General features: G+C 42.1%; 1 protein-coding gene across 1 annotated transcript in view; it reads left to right on the top strand.

The window, feature by feature from the left end:
- Window positions 1-16,106, top strand: part of CFAP54 (cilia and flagella associated protein 54) — a 202,841-nt gene that overhangs the window by 83,604 nt on the left and 103,131 nt on the right. The window contains exons 34-40 of the mRNA XM_084810218.1: window positions 539-763; window positions 1,941-2,083; window positions 4,534-4,731; window positions 6,200-6,354; window positions 9,291-9,518; window positions 10,129-10,352; window positions 10,446-10,578. Coding sequence (XP_084666344.1) covers window positions 539-763; window positions 1,941-2,083; window positions 4,534-4,731; window positions 6,200-6,354; window positions 9,291-9,518; window positions 10,129-10,352; window positions 10,446-10,578 — 1,306 coding nt within the window. The remainder of the gene's footprint in view (window positions 1-538; window positions 764-1,940; window positions 2,084-4,533; window positions 4,732-6,199; window positions 6,355-9,290; window positions 9,519-10,128; window positions 10,353-10,445; window positions 10,579-16,106) is intronic.

The raw sequence follows: 16,106 nt of genomic DNA, 5'->3' as shown, positions 1-16,106 counted from the left end.
TTTATGTGATATAAATAAGATTTAATTGGATTACAATTACGTGTGTAATTCTGAATTTGCCATGTTACATTTAAGAGATTGGAAATGGTTGTTTTAATAACATTTGCTTTCTTTAAGATTCGTTAGTGATTGGTGACCTCCCCCAGGCTTGAACTGGGTTGACTTGGATTAAGTTGGGCTATTTTTCCTCCAGATCAATAAATCAGAATTACCTGAGCAATCCAAACAGTTTTAAACCTGTCCCACCCATAATTGCCCTCCCTCCTTGTGTACAGATGTCCATCCCTGTCACCTTCCCACTGACCACTCTGTAGCATGGCAAGCGCCATAGAACTGGGAAATCTAGTTTTCCCAAGAACCAGTGGATATGATTTCCCAGATGAAGATTCTCAAGAATACAAATGTGGTTCTTTGTATAGTCTCAGAACTTTTTTCCTCCTACCGCTGCTCCATTGGGATGATTAAAAAAGCTAATTTATTTTAGATAGCATAGTTTTGTTCTTGTATTTCAAGATACTGTTCTTCTGGTTTTATTTAGGAAAGAAGAATCGCGAAAAATGGCTTTTCAAATGCTGATACAAAGGCTGAATTTACATTCTAACATCTACATAAAACGAAGAAGGTTTCGTCGGATATATGTTGAAGAGATGCCATGGAGATCACAGCTGAACATTTACCTGGCAGTTGTTCACTTCAATTTGTTTAAAAAACGGATAGAAGAGCTCTATAATATTGAAATTAATTCTTTACAAAATCTGGACAGGTAAAATTCGACAAACATAATGATTAGTTCCTAATGGCGCAATCTACCAGTGCTCTCACAGTCTCTTGCACCTCCTTCAGAGATGTCCTGGTTTTTTCCTCATCCTTTATTTTGACAAGATAATGGCTGGTATACTTCAGTGGAAGACATTATGCACAATCAGTCTTCTGAACTGCGTAACTCTTGTTGTATCTTAACAAAGCACTACAGTTGGGAAACGGCTTTTCATTTGTTGGTTACCATGGCTCGCAGGAGAAATGAAACTTGATTAGCAGAGTTGTTTTCTTTTGGTACTGTATGGTAATATCATGCCTTCCTTCTTTTGTGCAATTATTGTGGACTAGAAAAGCTCTGAAAGGAACAAAAGAAATGAGTACTTCAGTCCATCAGAATCCATATTCAAAAAGACTGACTAGGCAGGGCAGTCTTCTTCATGTACCCCATTTCACACTGTTTTGATGCTTGATATGGTCTGCATTAGACAGGGTTAGTTTGAAATAATTCTACTTATTGTTCAGCAACTTGCTTCTTTTGATTTTCCCCACACTATTTCCCCCAGTTGGTAGTTAGTGTTCTGATCTTATTTATTAATCATATTTGATTAACATATCTGGTGTTAATCTCCATTTATCCTCAATATCCTGCTTTTCGGTTTCCAAGGATTTCCCAGAGTGATTTAAAAAAAAAGTACAGTACACATTAAAACCCTACTAGAATGGAAACATTTGGATTCTGAATCTCATGATCTAGAGAGTTTGGGTAGCTCCAGGTAGTTTGATTTCTGACCTTCTGCTCATTGGTTTCAACCTGCAAGCTGCATATGGTTTACATTTTATTATTTATTTTATTCAATTTCTATCTGGCCTTTCTCCATATCTGGTGCATTAGTAATAAATAAAAATAAAATAAATTCAAATCCTCAGAATGGTATAAATCACATCCCTGTTCGAAGATGTGGCCAATATCATCTTTGATGGTAATTGCAAATGGAACAAGGCTTCACTAGGTGGGAAGGTTAATATGGAAGCGGGAATTCAATACGCAGGATGTAAGCTGTTTAGTGTTTCAAATATCAAAACAAGAATTTACAGAATAACAAAGTTGCAATACTGACATTTTATGTGTATTTAGTATCTCCTGCTCACTGCCTATTTTTAATAAGTGTTTTGTTCTGCAGTTATGATGAACTGGATGCTGAAATATTCTCATTAAACAATTCAGGCACTATAGTGATGACAGCAACAACGGAAGAGCAAATGAAGGCTTTTAAACCTCCATTTTTTAAAAGAACACCATCAGGAAAAATAAGAAGAAAAGCTGGTAATAGCTATAAATAGACAATAAACAATGTATTCGTAATCTTGTTTTATTCAGTTTCTTATTAAAATGAATTAAACTTCTATCCTATTGAATCGAGAAAGCTTAGTACAATCAGCTGTCACCATCGATTCATTTTGAATTTTCACTTCTTTTGGAATGTTATTAAAATGTGTTTGTATTTTGGTTGGCCGTTGATGGCCAAGCCTGAGCCAGTGGGGAACTAATGGTTTAGTATTTAATGTTACTGAGGGATTCACATGATTCTGGGAGTGAACTGAATTGTGGGTTGGTGGTGTGCCAGATTTTTAAATATGCAGAGGCATTTTACTATCCTACTTTTGCTCAACACAGCAGACCAACTGAGTGTACTGAAAATTATTAGGATTTGGGAAAGGTGGTGTACTAGTATAGCTAGTTTAGTATGAATTCAGACCAAGTCCTCAGGAAGCATTTCCACTATGTTCATTTTGTCCATCTCAGGCAGTGCCTTATCTGTCCTGTATACCATGTCTTTTTCTAAAGCCTGAGCTTAACCTTGCATCCATTCTGTTCTGATGCCCTGTAGTTTGAACTATAGCTTGTGTACCACCATTGTGATTGTTCCTGAGTCCTTTGTTCCAGATATGCTTGGTGTTTCCAGTCATGGTCCTGTCTGTTTTCTTGAATCCACTGCTAATTTTCCTGTTTCCAGGGTTATGATGAGTTCTGATGGTTGATTCTGTCCTGAGTACCTAGCTTGCAGTTCCTTCTTGAAATCTGGTACAGCCAATCTGTTTCAATTATTTGTTTTGATTCTGTCTGCCTGTGTGATTTTTAACCCAGGTCTACCCTAGCTTATGGTTTGAATCCCAGTCATAGTCTAGAGATTCTGATGGGTCCCAGGATAGGTAACAGTCCTTTTGTTACAACATGTAAGCCTTAGATTTTGTAGGCAAGCCTTTAATCACAGTTGGAGTGGATCATGCCTATATGACAGGACTCTTGATCTAAACCATAATAAAGAGGCCCATTTTATTAAAAATCCACAAAAAGGTTTCCATTACTTTCCTAAAGATTTTTTTCTTTGCTGAACTACTCTTACCATTAGTTTTTTCTCAGTACTTAGACTATGTTGTTTAAATTATCTTCTTTCTGAGATCCTTATAAATATTTGAAAATAGTCTGCATATTTTCTCCTTCTCCCACTTGAATATTCTTTTTCTGTAGTCTGAACATACCCATTTCCTTTTGCCATTTCCTCTGTTTCATCAACATCCTTCCTGGATGGTGGTGCTTAAACACAATACGCCCAAATGAAATTTTTCGTGCGCTTAATACAGCAAAAGTGGTATGTCACAGATCTTGAGAAAAATACTTTACGTTGTTCACTCATTCAGTTTGTTATTCATATAATCTCTACAGTTTTTTCAAAAAATCTTCTGCCTATCCATTTAATAATATGCATTTGTTCTTTTCCTATCTGCAGTTTAAATTTGTAATCACTAAGAACATATCTTCCATTTATTGACCAGGTTGGGAGCAATAAGAAAGCTGAGGCTAATAAATAAAAAGGTCTTCTTGGTATTGCTTTGTGAACCTTTTAATCTGGTGATTAAGGCAGGGTAGGATTGGTGGAATTTAATTGAATTAGGTTATTGTCAAACGTCATTTTATTTGCTGTTTGAAAGCATGGCTTGGCATGAGTCAGCCTTCCTCAATGGCTAACTTGATAAAATGAATCCCTAAGACCACTCATAAATTCCAGAGCAAACAACGTTGTATTTGCTTCCAGAAAAGACAGCTTTTTTATTTATTGCTTGTGTTTTGTGTGTGTATAAACTTAGTTTATAGCCAGTCTCGAAGATATGTTCTGAAATAATTCAACCATTTAAAGACATTTCTCTGAAAATTATGCTATTTAAATCAGAACTTGATGATTCATCCTGACAACTGGCTACCCTAAAGCAGGTGTACTGATATAATATTAAGTTTCAGTGAGCTTTCCCAGTCTTACTTTTACTGTTAACTACATAGTATTGTAGCTGTGCCCTGACTTCCCCATTTGAGACTTTTGAGAATTGCCTGATATCATGGCAAGAGGAAAATCTGACTCCAGTGATTCTCAGTTACATCTCTCAGGATAAAGTAGCTCTCCCATATCTTTTGAGGTCCTCCACAGCACACGCAGCCTTTTATCCCTTTTGCACTAGTCACCTTGTCAAGTGCCATCTGCTAGAAAATAGAAACCCAGTTCTTCAGGGCAAGAGTAGTGGCCTCAGCCTTTCAGCTGCTGGAGTTGCCCAGGAAAATGGTAGAACCTTTCACTGTTCCTTCAGCTTGGCTTCTAAGTCCGGCCTTTTGATAAGCTAGGAGCACTTATAAAATTCCAGAGTCTAGGAAATTCTTGCTCTAAATATTCTGCTGCCAACAGCTTACAGGCAAGTCAAGACTTATTGCTCTTCTTTGCTCAGACACACTTGACCCTACTTCCCCTGCCTTCGACTCTGGTCCCTCCTTGCCTGCTTCTGACCCTACATTACAGAATGCTTCTTCGGATGCTGTTTCCAGCTCAAGCCTACTTGACTACAGTAATTGTCTCACCCCTGAAACTGATGCCATGATGGACCCCACTAATCTGACCCAGCTGTCATCTTCTGTGCCAGATTCAGGTGGGTTACTACATATTGGTCAGGTGTTTGACAATCCTTGAGCAGATCTGTGATCTAAGGTGGGAGGATTTTCCCACAAATGCTTTATCCATGCTTTATCTTATTCCCCAGAAGGACCATCTGTTAGCTCACAGCTAAACCTTCACTACATATTGACCAGTGCTCCATCTCTGGCCTAGACCAGATTCTAAGAATGGTATAAGTCTCATGTGGATGGTGACAAGTAGTAGCAAAGTCTCTGGGCAGATGAAATGTCAAAACCAGTGCAGTTGTCAATAAGCAAAGGAGCATGTCAGGGAATATATAAGGCAAAACAGGGCAAACTGAAGACCAGCAAGATGGGGAATAGAAAGGAATCATTTGGCTTTCCTTGGTGATGTAGTGTTCAGATAAAGAACAGGGACAGTCCTGAAGGTTATGTAGAAGAAAAAGGAAGGTGGTTGTTTCCCTATATTACTAATTCCAGTGTCTTTGAGATGCTGTTAGTGGGTGGTTCTTCTGACTGGATGGAGGGCGCTCAACCTGTTCTGGATGGGGTTGCAGTCCCCCTGAAGGAGCAGATTCGTAGCTTAGAGGTTCTCCTGGAGCCATCTCTATCATTTGAGGTTCAGGTGGCCTCAATGGCATAGAGTGCCTTCTACCCGCTTCAGCTGGTTGCCCAGCTATGCCCCTATCTGGACAGGGATAACTTGTTTTCTGTAATCTATGCTCTGGTAATCTCTAAATTGGATTACTGAAATGCATTCTATGTGGGGCTGCCCTTGAAGACTGTTAGAAGCTGCAGCTTGCGACAGCCAGATTGCTAACCGGGACCAGAAAATCTGAGCACATAGAACCAATTCTGGCCTGCTTGCATTGGTTACCTGTATGTTTCCGAGCCTGATTCAAGGTGCTGGTTTTAACCTATAAAGCCTTACACAGTTTGGGGCCACAATACCTGACAGAACTCATCTCCTGATATGAACCTACCTGGACACTACGATCAACATCTGGGGCCTTCCTCTGAGTGCCTCCTCTGAGGGAGGTCAGAAGGTGGCAACAAAGGAGAGGGCCTTCTCAGAGGTGGTCCCCCAACTATGGGTCCCTTCTGAGGAATGCCTGGTGCCAACACTCATCGTTTCGGTGCCAGGTTAACACTGCCCTCTACTCCATGCCATTTAATGGTATATGATGGGGGCACTTATGTCAGCTGTGTTGAACAGGTCTGTCATTGAAACTGCATACTGAACTTGTTTTTCACTGTTTTAAATTTTGTATGTTAAAATTTTTTAGATTATATTTTATTACAAGGTTTATGTGATGTTGTGTAGTGTTTACAATGTTGTGGTTTCTGTTTTTGTGTGTGTGCGAGTAGTTGTGAACCACCCAGAGAGCCTCACCTATTGGGCAGTGTAGAAATGAAAACAATAATAATAACAACTACTTTTCAATTTAACTCAGTGATATTTTCCTTTGTTTTTATATCAAGATGTCCCTTCTAAGCCCAGCACTAAGATGAATGAAAGAGACACTCCTCGTCTACCTCAGGGGTATATTCCTGTCAAAGAACGTGAAAGAGCTCTATGTCATGCTGCTCTGCTGGAACATTTTACTAAAATCTTTCTGCATTTTAGAAGAGCTGTGGTAATGTCTTCTTGAATTAATATGTTCAAACTATTTTATTAAAAAGACTACAAATTTCAGAGGGTAATACCACTATTGATTTAATATACTTCTAGTAACCTCTTTTTTTCTCATCCAGGTGTCAGCAGGGCAGTGTAGAAGACAGGGTCTAAATCTTCTAACTCTACCAGGAGGAGGTGCTCCTGGCTTTCCAGAGTGGTCTGTCTTTTTGACCTCAAAGCAGGGGCCTTGGAAAGCTCAGCAGGAGCTCATCTGGGCTTCCACTGACTTTTTGTCACCTTCCTACTTTATACCCCACTCCATTTTAAAATGCTCAGCTACAGGATTAGGTAGGATTAGAACCAATCAAGGAGATGGGACAGAAATATTTGAAACTTTCTTTCCCAATCGTTCATGGAGGGCAATGCTAGTGCCACCTTCACACACTTGTTTCAGGAACAACGTAGGGACAAGTGGGGGACCTACTCCACCTGGAGAAGCCATTTAATCCTTCATCATGATTGGAAGTTCAGTGAAAGCAGCTGTAGGTACCTTATTCTTCTTTTCCGACTCCGGCAAGAAAAACACAGTAATGGCCTAGCAAGAAAGAAAGCCTCACAGGAAAGAAGGCCTCTCACAACTTCCACTGTAGCATGGGAATAACAGGTGATCACAGGTGGCAATGCAGCCCAGGTTGTGGCCACCATCTTTAATTAGGCCAAGGAGGCAGCAGCACTGGAACCAGTCTAGGGTAACTCTGAAAGACGTTGACAGAGTGAGGACTCACCACTTCCGTATTTTCACATGCTAGAACAGGCAGAAAGCTGAGATTCTGTATATACTGTTGCCAAAGAAGCCAGGAAGTCCATGCCAACATAGGTGACTAAAGTGTATTACTGCATTCTGAGGGGTAAGTCCTTGAGTCATAAAGCATCTGATAAGTCTAGAATGGCTCAGATAATTTACTCCAGGGGGTTCTGGGTGGCATAATTCAAGTCTCTGATAGCCAATCTGGCAGTAGCCAAGCTTACCACTCTAGGCACTCTACCCAGGAGAGAACTATCCATAAACTATGCCTCTGGATGCATGATAAGAGAAGAGAGAAATAACTACACAGCTCCAGGCCCCTGTCTCCAGTTATTAGTTGACTGGTAGAGTCAGAAGATGTCCTCTTTACCAGGAGGAGGTTCTTTCCACCCAGGAAGACTGCCCTGTTGATACCTTAGAAAATAGGAATTTACAGTAAGAAAATTCATTTTCATTCACATTTCCTGGCTTCACTTATTGGGCAATATCCAGTGCTGTCAATCCACAAGGTCTAAACACATTGCGCTGACAGGACTGTCTGCTGGGTCAATAGGAAATTAGTGCTTCCTAGCACAATTCAGGAATCTAGCCAAAACTACTACTTCTAGAACAGGACAAGTCAGTGGAGCTCCCTTCCATGAGCAATGCTGACTTGCCCCATTCAAGAAGTGGTTATTTCAGCCAATTTCCAGTTGTACTAGCCAGCATTAGTTTGCTGTTGGGCCTACTGTATGTTGGATACTGCCTACTGTATTAAATCCCTTTAAAAAGATAATACCAGAATTATTTTGCAAGGTGGGTTTCAGCAATCTATAGAGCTTCATTGCCTTTGCTTTGCTCTTAGTAAATAAATAAAATAGCAAACACTATCCTATCCTGCATTGTGTTTCATTTCTGGGTCCTCCCATTCATTGAGCACGTTAATGCAGAGCCCAAACGTCTACCTGGCTAAGCATTTTAACACACACTGTTCCACTGAGCACAGCTTAATCTGACACAGCGTCAGATCCTAAATTCTACAGTGACTGTGTTGCACAAAGTGGAGGTGGATGCTGCTACATCACACTAACTCCATAGCACAAAGAGGCTGAAGCTCAGTGGTAGAGCACCTGCTTTGCATGCAGAAGGTCCCAGGTTCAGTCCCCAACATCTCCAGGTAGGACAGGAAAGACTCCTGCCTGAAACCCTGGAGAGCTGCTGCCAGTCAGTGTCAACAGTACTGGGCTAGATGGAGCCATGGTCAGACTCAGTATAAGGCAGCTTCCTATTTTCCTGTGAACATATTTAGAACTTTCATGTAGGGAATGTGTAATGATTGGAGAACATATTTTGAAGCTGTTACAGCATTCAGTTATGACATTCAGAGATCCATAGTTTGAATTATTATCTGACTTCTTGGTTGTAGAAAGGTATTAACCTGCCTTCCCACCCATTAATGCTCTTTCTTTAACAAATTGGTTTGTTTTCTTTGTTCCTGTTCAGCTGTAACCCCCTTTCCTCCTTTCAGTCACCCTCCCCTGATTTTAAATGAGTATTAGGTGTTAGCGTACTTGACAGTTCCATGTTGTAGAAGGAAGTTTGTATTGCTTCTTTGTACTTAAAAATTAAGAATGAATAAATAGTTTTTTTAAAATAAGCATTCGCGCGTGTGTGTGAATTTCAGTTTCTATGGCAGCACCATTTTGCATATAGTCATGAGTGACACGATAGCAGTGTGTATATGTCAGAAATGAAATAAAATGTTTGTCTTGGTGTTGTCAGGCTGCACATTGGGATTTGGAAATGAAAATTTCAGGGACAAATTGCAGTGTGATGGGTTCATAGTGGCAAATGGTGACTTGAATGAATTCTATGAATATTCAGAGTATTGCTATCAGCTTTTCTATTACCTTTCTTGCTGAGATATTGTAGAAGTTATATGATAATACATATATTTATTAAGGTGTTTGAATATAACTCACTGGTATATACAGATGTACAGCCTGATCTTAAACTTGAAGTTAGGTCCACTTTATTCACCGGGGCTACTCTCGAGTAAGCATGCTTAGAATTGAAACTTTTAATAATTGTACATAATGATTAATGCTGAAGCCATTGAGAAGTCTCTAACTCCCACTCTTCAAATCTGTATTTTGATCCATTCTGATCAGGTTCTTGCTCATCGTGGTGGCCACTGGACATTGCTTCAAAATGCGTGTCGAGACCTTTGGAACTATACTCAGGAAATACAATCGATCATTAAACATTCATTGTCTTTTCATGAACCATTTCCTTTTACCAAGGAGTTTTTTCTTAACACTATATGGCTACCATACTACATGGCATCAGATATGTTGATTGACATGATAGTTGATCTTCAGGCTAGTAATTCTGTTAAGGTAAATATATATTTTTACTAATGTGGCCTGTATTAAGTTTATTTTCTGATTTATAGCCAGCTAAGAAAAGGTTAGCAAAATATTATTTGCCTGTTTGTTGTTAAAAGCATAAATTCCTTCATTTTTCATGTTCTTGGTCTTTACACCTTTAAATTACTATCCATTGTACAGTATTTATTACAACATACCTTCTAAGAACAGAAGCTTTAAAAGAACACTCAAATTGTGCATGGTATTTATTGCATACTCAAATCATAATGACTTCTAATTAAATTTCAGTTCTTTTGATCTTTCATTTTCTTAAATTCTGTAAGGTGTTTGTGTTTTGTTTAAACATGAATGAGTGATACAACAATGTTGTTGTTGAAACTTGAAAGGTGTGTGCACTTATGGAAGTGTGAAGTGGAAGGTGTGAATATGCAGCAAATTTGATGTACTTAAAAGAGAATCTAGCATATCCATGAAGGTTACCTAAATAGTTGGACAGCAAATTGGCTTGCAGAGGGATGTAGGTAGAGGGATCTTGAGTAGGCCTGAATATCTGAAATTGGGACTTGGCAACAACAACAAAATAGAATCCCTGTTATAATAATCTGTTTTCAATTTATAGATTATTGAAGCTGAAGGAGATTTCTGTGTTCCAAGTTGCATAGGAGGCATTGCTGATGATGAAGGTGGTTTTAATCTTTCCTTTGAATATCCATTTGATGATGTGAATGTTGTTGATTTGCAAGGAGTACGTAATATGGTCCTGCAAACTCTTGAGCATCTATTTCATTTGAAGAAGTGGGAATCACTAGTATACATAGCCATGCAGTTTAATACAATTACACAGTAAGTAACATATGTTATCTTCTGGAAGGGAAGAGTGGTTTATCAGGAATATTAACCAGTTTTTTATTTTAAAATCTGTCTGGCTTTTTCTAGTGAGAGATATACAGAGCAAGTGACTTCTCTGTTGGTATTTGCTCAGAGACAACTGCAGGAGAGAATACAACACCTTGACTCTAATACCCTACAGCCATGTTTTAAGCAACTTGTTACAAATACTGGGAACAAGGTGAAGTGTATTAGATGTGAGAAACATGGATTTGTCTTAAACACTGAAAGAATGTATGTATGTAAGACTTTGCTGGTTCTATGTTGCCTGAAAAAAGCTCCCAATTCAGGTTGGGCAAATGCATCTATTTTGCATCCATGAATTTCCCATTCACATGTGTTCATTCATAACTCTGTTCTGTCCTGTTTCTATTGTTCATGTAAACAGTACACCAGGTGTGTCTTATGTGCCAACTAGGGGTGTACGAAACCCCAATTACCTGCGTCTGCGGGGGGGGGGGGCGATCCATTCCTCCCCCCGGAATCCTCGATGGGGGGAGAGGCAATCCGTTCCTCCCCCCCGGAATCCTCCTGGGCCGGCTCCGCTCCGTGGCAACTCTGCAGAGCCGCTGGCCAGTGCCACCCACAGCCGGACTTCCGTCCGCTGCCGGGCTGCGGCCGCAAATGGCGTCCCCGCTTTAGCCGTGTTAGGCTATGTAAGTATTTACGTAGCGAAAAGAGTAGCGACACTATCGCAAAAAGAGTAGCGACACAAATGGCGTAGCGGACGCTATTTGTGTCCCTGCTCTTTGCTGTGATAGGCTACGTAAATATTTACGTAGCCTATCACGGCTAAAGCGGGGATGCAAATGGTGTCCGCTACGCAGGACACCATTCGCGGACGCAGACCGGACGGCAGACATCAGTGGCTGGATCCGGACCCGGCGGAGGCAGGTAGGAGCCGGTCTGCCAAGACTTCGCGGGGTGGTGGTGGGGATTGCTCTGTTCCACCACGGACTCTGGGGGGCCGAATTCCCTGGAATTCGGCCTCACTGGAGTCCGTGGCGGAATTCTTCACCATCCCTAGTGCCGACTAGTGGTCAAAGGCAAAATTGCTGCTCCAATTAAGTCTTTTAACTGTCTTTCCTGCCTTTGAAGCTCAGTGTTGTGATTTTGCCTCACTGAATTGGTCATGGATTCGCCTGTCAGCGTTCTTCTGACTCAAGCTTGTGTTTTCAACTTTTGCATATCTGTATGTTATTGTCTTTTCTCTTTTCCTCCCTTCCCTGTTCTCTTTCCTTCCCTTTCCCTTCCTTTCAGGGAAAACAGTAAAAAAGAAAAAAAGAAAGAACCCCCGCCCACCACCACCACAGCTTCTCCGTTCTCCTCAGCTACCTTCATCATAGGCTCCAACTGCCCCCTCCAATTTGACCATCCTTTTCCCCCTTGTTCATTTGGCTCTGCCGCTTGCTATGTGGAAAACAAAAGGAAAATCTGTTTCTGCCTGCAAATCTCATAAATCTCGCCTGGCAGTCTCATCAGGTTCTTCACAAGCCGCCTCCCGTGTGGCCTCTGTGAGCGACGGAAAGGCAGTAATGACGGCCATTACTGGCCCTCCTCCCATTTGCACTGAAGCAGCTTGCCCGCCTACAGCTTATAGAAAAGTAAGCCTTTCCGTTGCATCTGAAGTTCACTTTTCTCCATCCTTGGGATTTTTCCTCATCAGGGCTCAGAGCAAGATCCAAGTGCCTGCAACAACATAGCCTTGGCTGGTATGGATGTTGGGAGTTTGGGAGGAGGAGGAAGATAAGGAGCAGGGAGCCTGGCCTTATGCAGGAGCCCAGCTTTTGCTACGTCATCTCCCAGGCAGTTGGTCAGAAGGAGCCTTAGGGCAGATGAAGAACTCTCTGATAACAGAGAGGCAGACTTGGCTGGGAATTTGGGCAGTCTGTTTTTGATGCAGTCTTCCCCAGAGGAGTCCCAGGGGTTAACAGACCGCCTTGTGGGAACAGGGGCATCCTTCTCCGGGCCCACAGCTTTTTCTCACCTTACCCTTGTTAATCCCCTACGATTAGGCAGCAGTGTGTGGGGGGATTCAGTTTCTCTGGAAATTCCACCTTCTCTGCTACAGCACTTGAAGGAAGCTTTATTAGCTGACCTGGCTAAGGATGCCTTGGTTCATTCTCAGCCTTTAATCCTTTCTATGTCTGCTATATCTAGAAATGCTATGCAGTTCTCTGGCTCTCTCCTAATGTCACAGCAGCTCCTTCAGCTCCAGCTCAGGACAGGGTTCATATACCTCCAGATCCTCATGATGTGCCTAAGAGGAAGTTAAAAAGAAAATGTCCAAACCAAATCTGGACTCTTCTAACCCAGGTTAGAATGATGCGGACATAATTGTCTTGGATGATGAGGAGCCAACTGGTGAGTCTGACCTCCAGGGCCCTGATTCCTATAACCCATTCCAGGACTCCCATTCTCTTCCCCTGCTATGTAAATCTATGGCAGCCTTAGATTTGATTCCTTCAGAGGAAGCTCCTCAACCATCTACTTCTAGGATGGCAGCTGTCTGTCCTGATCCTTAGCCCAAGACCAAAGTGGTGAACCTGCCTGCTCTTGTCCCAAAAGTGATTAGAGGTGAGTTGAATTCTCCTTTGCAGCACAAGAAATCCATCGCTATTGCTAACAAAACATTATGTTTTAGAATCTGAGGGAATGGCTCAGCTGTACTTCTATACAACTATTCAGAGCAGTGGCGTCAAAAACAAAAATAGCTGTAATGATAGCTAACCTTGATAGGAGATGGCACCTTAAGAAGAAGATTTTGTTTTAGAGCAGCTTATTATGGATCAAAAAAGTCCTGCCTATTGATGCGCCCGTGGTGGCTCTGGTGAATCATGCTCTTCACCAGAAAGATACAGATGGACAGCTCAAGGAATTGGTTGAGCACAAGCTGGATACTGGTTTGAAGAAGGCCCATGAAGCAGCATCCCTGTCTATTTGGGTGGCAGCTTCAGCACCAGACCTTCCCTCCTGTGGTTGGAAGATGTGTTAGACAGGGCACTTCATTATCCACCCAGATTACATAAGACCCTTCTCAAGGTCTCTAGGGTGATAGCTTTTATTGATCATGCCTCTTTGGATGCGGCTCAGTTCTCTGCTAGATCCCTAGTAGCTGATGTGTTTGCCAGGAGACTCCTTTGGCTTTGCCTTGGGAAACTGCTCCTCCTTTGAAGTCCAACCTGGCATCAGAGCTTTTCATTGGGGGCAAGCTCTTTGGGGATGATCCTTTAAAGGATGTCCTAGTCGAATCAAAAGATAAGAAAAAGGTTATGTGCATGGCAGGAAAGCAGGCAGAAAGGTATTTCTTTAGGAGATCTTTTCATTCTTACCAAACCAGCCAGCCATTTCATTTTTCCAAAATCTTTAGGCAAGGGAGAGATGCTTGGACCACCCGTCCCACCTGGGCTCATTCCTGAAGAGGAAATAAAGGCCAACAGAACTTTTCCACTAGTTATGGCTCATCCATCATGTCAAGGGGGTACAGGCACCAATTTTGACACCAACCTTTTGTCTTGTTGGGTACACCAATAAATGGCTGGCCATCACTTCAGATCATTGGGTCCTATAGACTCTTTGCTTGGGTCTGTGTCTGGAGCTGATATCTTGACCTCCCCATTTTTTTCTCATCACCAACCCCAGCAAATCCAGCCAAAAGGGAGATGGTGAAATTGGCCATCCACCTTCTACTAGATATCACGGCAGTGGAATTGTTGCCTCTAGAAGTGGAGGGATAAGGGCTTTGTTCTCACTTCTTTACAGTCTCAAAGGAAGATGGATCCATCAGATCTGTCTTGAATCTCAAGTTTCTCAACCACTTCATCTGTTACCCCTGGTTCTGAATGAAGACTCTTCTGTCTATCAAATAAGCTCTTCATGACTTCAGTGGACCTCAGAGAAGCTTATTTCCATGTTCCTATCTTCCTCAACCATTGGCACTACCTCCATGTTACCTTCTAACAGTCCCATTTTCCATACAGAGCCATACTGTTTGGCCTAGCTTCATGTCCCAGGGTAGTTACAAAGATCATGGTCACTTTGGTGGCACATCTTCGCATGCAAGAGTTCTCAGTATACTTTTACCTCAATGATCTTCTCATCCATTCAGTCTCTTAGCATCAGGCAATGGATGACCTGCAAATCACCCCGGCATGTCTCAAGGACTTGGGTTTTCTGGTCAACAATCAAAAGAGTAATCTGCTCTCCTCTCACAGAATACTCCACCTGGGGGCCTTAATAGACACACAAGTAGGAACCATGGCTGTCCCTCCAGAGAGGTTCTCCAAAATTGAAGCTCCAGTCAAATTGATTTGCTTCAAGAAGTCAGCTGACCTCATGCTTCTAATGAAGGTTTGTGTTAGGAGCGCTCTGGCGGCTTCTCCCAGTAGATTCCAATAGCCAAATCAAGACACAGACGAAAGGATTTCTTTTCAAAGCTTTAATCTTTTTACAACTTAATGACTCTTTCAGATGCTATCACCAGCGACTAAGCAAGGAACAGCAGGGTAGCCTAAGTTTCAAGTAGTCAGTTGATCCCCTTTTGAAAGAGAGTCACTTGAAGACCCAGAACGTATGGGCTAGGGAGAGATCCTCCCTCTTTCCCTTGGGTCCATGGGAGGCGGCCGTTGCTTGTGTGCCAAACAGGCGCTACGCTTCCTTTCTGCGCCCTCCATCGCTCGTTGCTCCTTGTGTCTGCATCGAGCGTCTAAGAAGCCCCCCTCCCGCATTCCCTCACTACCCAGGTTGCTCTCTATCTCTGGAATGCTGGCAGGAGGAATCTACCAGGTGCTGAGCCTGGGAGGGATGAGCTGGCCCCTCTCCCACGAATAGCTGTTCCTCCTCAGAATCTGAACTGCTCTGAGGCTGTCTGGGTCAGTTTCCACCCTGACAGTTTGAGGCCTCATGGTGTCAATATTCCAGGTAACTCCTTGGGCAAGACTTCATTCTCGTTGCTTACAACCAGCCCTTCTTCCTTTCCAAAACGATATAGCTTCAAGATGTCACTTGAATATTCATCTGTCCAGAACTGTTTGAGCTTCCTTCTGCTGGTGGCTCCTCTGTGTCAAGGTTCCTCTGTTGCCTACTGAATACTCCAATAGCCAAATCAACACTCAGACAAAAGGGCTGCTTTCCAAGGCTTTAATTCCATTTACTCTAATGAGGCATACAGATGGTAATTGCTAGAGACTTAGAGAAACTACAAAGGAATATTGTGGTTTTAATGTTCTATATATTTTAAATTGTTTTATTGTATGTTATTTGGTTTTAATTTTTGTGAACCGCCCAGAGAGCTTTGGCTATTGGGCGGTATAGAAATAAATAAATAAATAAATAAATAAATAAAAAATAAATCTAGGGGATCAAAGGGAAAGTACGTCAGTTGATCTCCGTTTGGGAAAAGGGTGGCAATTCTCTGAACTTAAAGGGTGAGAGGGGAAGATCTCCCCCTCTCCTGTGATGCTTCTGGGCGCAGCTGTTGACGTCGAGCCAATCGGGCTGAGTGCCGAAACTCTGCCCCTGCGATCTCTCGCCTGTGCCTGCATCTGCACCTCGTGTCTAAAAGTTCAGGTTGTCCTTCCCTCACCACGCCTGGTTCGCTGTCACTCCTAGGAATGTGAGAAGGGGGGGCTCCCCCTCCAGCTTTGCCTCTGAAGTCTGAGAGATTTCCTCCCTCACGAGTTGCCTCTCTTCCTCAGAATCAGAGCTGCT

This window comes from Heloderma suspectum, chromosome 7 (assembly GCF_057233095.1).
Source record: "Heloderma suspectum isolate Gila_16-S chromosome 7, 16-S_ref, whole genome shotgun sequence".
NCBI lineage: Eukaryota > Metazoa > Chordata > Lepidosauria > Squamata > Helodermatidae > Heloderma > Heloderma suspectum.
The sequence above is the reverse complement of the archived record's forward strand: the minus strand, read 5'-3'. Positions and strand labels throughout refer to the sequence as shown.